Raw genomic sequence first — 7,679 nt, 5'->3', positions numbered from 1 at the left:
TGCCAGACATTAAAGTACCCATGATATTACCACATCATCCTCAGTGGGGTCGATAGAGACGCAGAGCTGATGAGTCAAAAGTAAAGTTTACATTAGTCTTCTTAATGGCCTGTACTCAAATTCTATAAATGTATTCACATAGGATTAGATAGATTTTGGAATCATTATTCCTGTTAACATTAATGATTATTTCAATTTCAAACATGGTTGATTTTCTTCAGTCCTCTATTTACTATTGACTCTGACTATTTCTCAGTCTTAATGCTGCGCTGCTAGTTCTCGTCTGTAGTCAGTGCTCTCCCACCCGTCTCTCTGCTTGTCTGTGGCGCTGCATTTCTCATCCTGTGTTTGGCCTTCTACCCGTCGGTTCTTTGATGTTCTCTTGGCAAACTGTGTGTCATCAGGTGTTGGCTGCTGGGCATCAGAAACCACGCTCACTTGGCCCTTTCTATGAGCGAGAGTGGAATACATTATTTATGCGGATCAGTGTGTGTGCGTTGCTGAGCGCAGGCTTGCGTGAGGAAATCGTGAGATTGTGTGCAAGTGTATTTGCATGCATATGTGCTGAGGGGAGGTTGGTTTTCTTTTTGAGTCACACACAGGGCCAAAGTTCGGCACTGAATATCCTCTGGGCACCAGTTTCAGAAAGAGGATTTTTTTTTAAACTCTGGAGTGTTTGGCAGCTTGTCCCACATCTTTCTGACATGCTGGACCAAGAGTCATACTCACTGTCCAAGCTACTAGAGACTCTCTAAATGAACCTCTGTGTATGTGAAAAGTGTGTGGTGTGTGTGATATGCATTCATGTTCATGAAGCGTGAGTGATACCAGTTTCATGGAATACCTAAATATATCAATTCACTAATACCTTTTTTCATCAGCTTTACACGCTAACTGTGCGCATTTCTTATTCAAGTGCATGTGAGTGTGACTCTGGGTGTATGAATGTATTTGTCCCCAGTTGTGGGTAAACCAGGAGGACGGGGGAGTGGAGCCAGCTGAGGGGATGAGCGAGGTGCAGAATGGGCACCTGGACTCAACCAATGACTGCCTGTGTCTGGGCTCACCCCTGCAGAACCGAGACCAGATGAGAGCTAATGTCATCAATGAGATCATGAGCACAGAGAGACACTATATCAAGCACCTCAAGGACATTTGTGAGGTACTAAAACATGCACACGTATGCATACACACTGCTCTTTCAGGTCATGCCTTAACACAGAGATATGGTAGGAAAGGTAAAGAGTAAGAAACTGATACTTCAATAAGAGAAAAAGCAGAATTTTGATGCTACACAAAGATCTAGTTTGAATTCTTAACACTGACACATTCACACTTTTATTTCAGGCATACTTCTTTCTTTTGATCCCAAAGAAGTCGAACTATAAAGCTCTTCTTAAAACTAAAAACAAAATATGTCAGTTTTACACAGTAGTATCAGCAGCTGCACTTGGAGTGATCTAGTCCAGATTAAATTTGTCATCATATTATGAGTCATGCTGAAGGGACAACCTAGAAATCACACCTAATAAAATTAAAGCCTTCTCATGTCTTACATTTTTGCATGGCTATCCTTTTATAAAGACTCAAAACATGACGTAACCAAATGAGAAACTAAAACCAAATATGATAATAGTTTTAACAACTTAATTCCTATATTCTTTGAGCTGTTTCATTCTTTTTAAGTGTTCAAAAGAAACAAATAACTACAGTATATAGATAGAAGACAATTGGGGTATGTTGTTAAATAATGTGTGTTAACTCTAAATTCATAAATGGACATTAAGGTCACAACCAATACACTATGTTTATTACCTCAGTCAAGGCAGAGGTAATGTTTGTACTGGTGTTTTCTTTGTTGGTTTATTGACAGAATAACTCAAAAAGTAACAAATTGATTTTGATGAAATTCTTTGGAGAGGTAATGGACAGCACACAGAACAATCCATTAGATTTTGGTGCTGATCTGGATCATAATCCAGATCCAGTAATTCTTTTAAAGGATTCTTCACCATTGTGAGATAGGGACAGTTTCAGTATTTTGGCTTCTAACTCCATCCACATAAGATCTACTATACACCACAGTATGATCTGGAGCGAGGTAATTCTCTGCTGATCCAGAATGTTTAAATTTACAGGGCTCATGGAAAACCTGCTACTGTGACACAATAAATAATGCTACAGACTTGCATAAAGAGTCAAACTGTAGCTTAAACTCTCTTGATTCGATAAAGGGTCAAAAGTTTGACATATCTTCAAAGGTTACTGAGCTACATCCTGAAGAAAACCAGCATTAATGAAATATTTTCTTGAATAGTTTTCAGACTACGGTAATAATGATGTCAGTATGATTCCAAATCACTGGGACAGATTTTCAAAGTCAAGGAAGGTCAATGAATCATATTATAAGGGTCAAACTATCACGGGAATATTGATTTTAGGTGTAATGGCATTATGGGAACAGTGAGCCGCTTTGGCGGAGCTTGCACTCTCTGAGTGCTCTCTAGTTTTATTTATAACTAGACAGCAGAGAGAGCCCAGCTGTCGCTGCATAGAGTAGAGCTTTCCCCAGCTGTGGTTTGTCACCTCGCTGTTCAGGGTGTACTGACTGACAGCACTCAGTTTTCATTGACAGTGAATGGGCAGGTGTCACTGACCCAAGGATTTATCCTTGGCTCACATACAGTCAGCAGCCTTTCCAACTCTGGCAATGTGAACAACCCTGATGATAAAAATCAGCACCAAAATCTAAATGATTGTTCTGTGGGTCATGTGCTGCCTCTCCAAAAAATGTCATTCAAATCCATTCATTACTATTTGAGTTATGCTGTGAACAAACCAACAAACACCTGCAAAAACACTGCCCCCACCCTTGGCAGAGGTAATCACAACCAGGCCATAGTCATAATGAAGCACTGTTAAAACAGCTATGGCTGTTTAGCAAAGCTACGAGCTAGCTCAGGTAAGATTTCACAATGTTATAGTTCACCTGAAGCTGTTTATACCAGCACAGCCAATTCATGGGTGCTAGTTGCATAGCAGTCATATCAGAATATAGAACACTATATGTTTGCGTCACTTTAATTTTGCGTGGGTAAGAATTTCTAGTGTAAGTTTTTGCTTATCTAATCATCTATTGGCAATCCTCTCCGTACCATTTGTATGTATTCTGGGTGAAATGTAATGTTGAAAAATAGTTGCAGTAAAGCATGAATTTCACCTCCTCCCGTCTACACTTCTCGCCTGTGGGAGCACACTGCATTTTCCAACTTGCCATAAACATGAACAGGCAAGTTGATTGATAGCTTTATAGACAAGCCAGCTAAAAGAGAGGCTCATACTTTGTCATAACTATTTTCAAACACTGTCTTCTCATGTAGGTAAAAGTGTTTCACAGGAAGTCAAAATGCCACTGAGGTGTTAGTATTTTTCCTGATTCTTAATACAGTGCTCCATGTCTGTCATAACTGTGCTAGCTGCTAAGGTGGCTACCAAAGAAGATGCTTCTTTTCATTTAAAAAAACTGAGGATGCCTCATTTTGGAACAGACATATCAAGTCGCTGTTTTAATTCTGACTATTTGAATGAACTTGACTTTAAGAAACAAAACAAAAACCCTTAGTAAGTGTTTTGCACCAAGACGACAGAGAGAATTCTGGGTGGCGGAGTGTGAAATAGCAAAAACCTGCCTTTTACAACAAATCCTTTCCCAAGTGTCAAAGCTTCAGGGCATTTAATTAACCACAGGAATTAGACTGACAAACCGGGGCCACAGTTCGACCTCCACAAAATTGTTTTTGTTTTTACAAAGGCTTCTAGAAGGTCATACATCATTTTAATTAAAATGAATTATAATTTGCGAATGCCTTAACATGTTTACTACAATAATGAACAAAAACAGAGATGAAATTGAAGAAGCTAAAGCATAGATTGTGCATTTCTATAGCACTTCAGCTTTGTCATCTTTGAAAATCTCACAGCTGTTGTAATCCATATTGTTGCAGGGTTACTTGCGCCAGTGCAGGAAGCGTGTGGACATGTTCAATGATGACCAATTGAAGGTCATCTTTGGTAACATCGAGGACATTTACCGCTTCCAGATGGGCTTTGTTAGAGACTTGGAAAAACAGTACAACACAGAGGAACCGCATCTCTCTGAAATTGGACCATGCTTTTTAGAGCACGTGAGTTCAAGTATTATTTCTATAAGTATTTCCCTTAAATAAACAGACATGAACACATTGTCCGGCTGAGATGCTGCTATAGTGGCTAATACTGTTAGGCCTGTTATCCCAACATCAGAACTTAATTATCTTGTTATCTTGAGCTAACTGTTAAGTTGTGGATATAATTAAGTCACCAGCAAACAGTTTATCTCAAAATAATTAGATAATTAAGTCATTACCTTGAGAAAACAGCTCCAGTTACATTTTAGCAACCATAGCCATTCATATGTACATACTGGCTTCTCGCCAGCATGTTTTATTGAAAAGATGATTCATAATTTAGTTCCCTCTTTAATCATGTACCTGTGTAATCCTTTACTATACAGCAAGATGGTTTTTGGATCTATTCAGAATACTGTAACAACCACTTGGACGCCTGCATGGAGCTGAGCAAACTAATGAGGGATGGCAGGTACCAGCACTTCTTTGAGGCCTGTCGCCTCCTCCAGCAAATGATTGACATTGCCATAGATGGCTTCTTGCTCACCCCTGTCCAGAAAATCTGCAAATATCCACTCCAGTTGGCTGAGCTTCTCAAATACACTGCACAGGAGCACAGGTACTGTATACTGTGGCCAAGGTCACGTTTGCACTGCTGAACGTGTTGTTTTACAGTACCAGCTTTCTGTGAATGTTTTAGAGGAAGATATTTAATCAAGGAGTGTCAATTATATTGGGAATATATGCTAGAGCACTGCAATTCATAAGCAAGTCCAGTACTTTTCATAGCAGTATATGGCAGTAGGATCATTGCATACAGCTCTGTGTATAAAGAGATTGCAGATTAAATTTGAATTTGTGCTTTTGCTGGCACATACACACGCACCAACATTCCACTCACTGTATCCACAGTACAGGAGCACCATGCACAACATAAACATTTGCAGATGATCCCTCGTGTGCAGACACATAATGCTGGCATCCAGATGTGCAAACTCATGCATGTAAACCCACAGAAACATGGTGTAAGTGATTCAGTGTGTCTTAGCCAGCTCCAGGTCATTCACAAACCACGCATCCCCAGCCAGAGAGGGACGGGTGCCAGCAAGGCCTGCCAGATCACAGTGTTTGACTGTTCGAAGCTGTGGAGAATCCTGCTCTCTCACACACACATGCAGATTATCATCCAAAGTGAGGATTGGATTCATAGCATATCTAAGCCAGAGGGATGAATCCAGCTCAGTTAGCACACACAATGCTAACTGTAGATGGAAACTGGCTAGAGATGATTGATTGGAATTAAATAGTGGTATGTTATTTTGACTGTGTTCCAGCAGGCTTACTGATAATAAGCTAGTTTATAACCCATCTTTAATAGGCTACTCTCTATCATTAATTATTGAAGCAGTACATGTTCTTTTTAGAATGGCGAGTGTCCAAAGGCTGTAACTTTACCCCTTAACATGCAGGAGTAATTCCGTGTACACTGTGTCCACAGTGACTATCGATACGTGGCAGCAGCCCTGGCAGTAATGAGGAACGTTACTCAGCAGATCAACGAAAGGAAGAGGAGGCTGGAGAACATTGACAAGATCGCCCAGTGGCAAGCCTCTGTTTTGGACTGGGAGGTATGTGCTTGTCTTGACTGTTGAGTAAATGTCCAAGAGTCTGATGTTCACTGATGTTGTTTTACTGGCTAAATCTGGGCTGGTCTGTTTAATCTGTATGCTTTGTAACAGCTTTTTTGCCGGAGGATGGTTTTTACTCCATATGTCACCAAACCTATAAAGTTCTATACAACCTCAGGTTACCCTTTGTAGAAACATAAAATGGTGTGTTTGCATACGTGTTTAGAATCCTTAAGTCGTTCATTTACTTCCTTAAAGTTTGTCTTTTGAACAAACTACTTTGAAGATTTTCCAGACTGCCAAGCTTTCAGACTAGGACATAGAGAAAGGACGACAAACATTTTATTCAATCTAGTTATAACTAAATGTAGACAGTTGTACACAGCCTCTGGTCTACTCAAGTCTGCTTTTGGAAAACAGCGAACTTAAGGTTTGAAGGCTTGAAATGCATTAAATGTGCTTTTTTCTCAAAAGGACATTTTCTTAACCTTCAAACCAAGACATAACTCTGCATGGGATGACTGATTGTTTGATGCAAATTGCCTTTTCAACGTTGTTTAAAGGAGTATTCCAGAAAATTAGCATTACACTTTAACAAAGTTCTGATGCTTCTAAGCTAAAATGCTATTTGATAGCATTGCTGAGAGTCCCAGTCCAGCCGCTTTATGTTGGCTAGCTGCATATTGCTAGCATTGTCATGTATGCATGATGTGACTTTACCTGTAAGTCCCCAGTGTTCTCCAGCGATGGCTGCAGTCTCTGCATGCTTCTGCTGCTTGTATTTTGTGCTGTAGTAAAATGATATACTGACCGTGTTATCGCGTTCCAGGTGCTGATAAAAGCAGGGGAAAACAGTGGCGCTTTGTTTTTAAAGTCTCATAGTTGCATGAAATGTTCAGGGTTTTTTTGTTTGTTTTTTTTTTAGTTTAATGACTATTCTAATATTTGAAAATAATTGCCCACCCGTGCTTCTAAGTACTGGTGGGGTTTGATAGCGTTTTATGAAATCTCAGTCCTTTCAAATCCCTTATTGAATCTGTCCAAGTACTGTAGTCTGTTATATGTGATAGACTGTTATACTACATGTAAAATATGTAATATGTACTAACTGTGAGATAATCATAACACTAATACTTACATAAACTATGGACATTTTACTGTGCTGGCAGACTGTAGGGCTCTCACCACACATTTTGTCACTGCTCTATGACAGTTATTAACCATGTCCTCACTCATTTTTGATTTTGCTGTATTTGCTTCTCACTGCAGGTCTGTTCTGCAGCTGCAGAAGTTGTGGAAGCTCAAGTAAAAACAACATAGTGAAAATAATGCTGTTTATACTTTATCATTCTGTGAATAAATACATCCCACTTAACAAAGTTAACCGCAAGTCACATTGATTGCACATAGCACTACGTGAAGCAAACTCACTGTTGCACTGCTGCAGGTCACAGAATACAGTTTAACACCAGCCGTAGGCTGAGGCCACATGGTTATCCTCCTCAAAAAGGCCACAAGCAGATAAATGTTTAGACAGATGTCTTATAAATCCCAAGTCCTAGTTTGTAAACCAGCCTTTCTGTTAAAGAAATTAAGTAATTTCCTCCAAGCCCAAGCTTCAATACCCCTGTTGACATCACCATGACATCATCAGGGTTCATTCTTCTAATTTTTTTCTGCCTTGACAAAGATCCCGCTGAGGCACTGAAGACATTGTCCAGCTGTATGCACAGGCTGAGAAGTACTGGCAGTAAGGAGTAGACTGATCTTTGCTGCACCAAGAATATGCTTTTCATTTATTAACTAGTGGGGATATAAGACTGCTGTGTTTATGTATAAAGCCAGGAACAATTTATTACCTGGTGGAATTCAAAAACTATTTAAT

The 7,679-nt window shown here is 39.7% G+C and overlaps 1 protein-coding gene across 12 annotated transcripts in view; it reads left to right on the top strand.

Annotated features, from left to right (window-relative positions):
* LOC109957513 (rho guanine nucleotide exchange factor 9) overlaps window positions 1–7,679 on the top strand; it is a 47,053-nt gene that overhangs the window by 30,608 nt on the left and 8,766 nt on the right. For 11 of the 12 annotated variants that reach the window (XR_002274564.1, XM_020595434.1, XM_020595429.1 and 8 more), the window contains 4 exons: window positions 962–1,162; window positions 4,005–4,184; window positions 4,553–4,785; window positions 5,665–5,794. Coding sequence is in view for 11 of the 12 variants with exons in the window: in XM_020595434.1 (XP_020451090.1) it covers window positions 962–1,162; window positions 4,005–4,184; window positions 4,553–4,785; window positions 5,665–5,794 (744 nt within the window). In the remaining variant the exon portion in view is untranslated. The remainder of the gene's footprint in view (window positions 1–961; window positions 1,163–4,004; window positions 4,185–4,552; window positions 4,786–5,664; window positions 5,795–7,679) is intronic. The other variant, XM_020595432.1, reaches the window with a different exon arrangement.

This window comes from Monopterus albus, unplaced genomic scaffold (assembly GCF_001952655.1).
Source record: "Monopterus albus unplaced genomic scaffold, M_albus_1.0 scaffold27.1, whole genome shotgun sequence".
In the NCBI taxonomy this organism is placed as follows: domain Eukaryota; kingdom Metazoa; phylum Chordata; class Actinopteri; order Synbranchiformes; family Synbranchidae; genus Monopterus; species Monopterus albus.
Note: the sequence above shows the minus strand (reverse complement) of the source record. Positions and strands in the feature narration are given on the sequence as shown.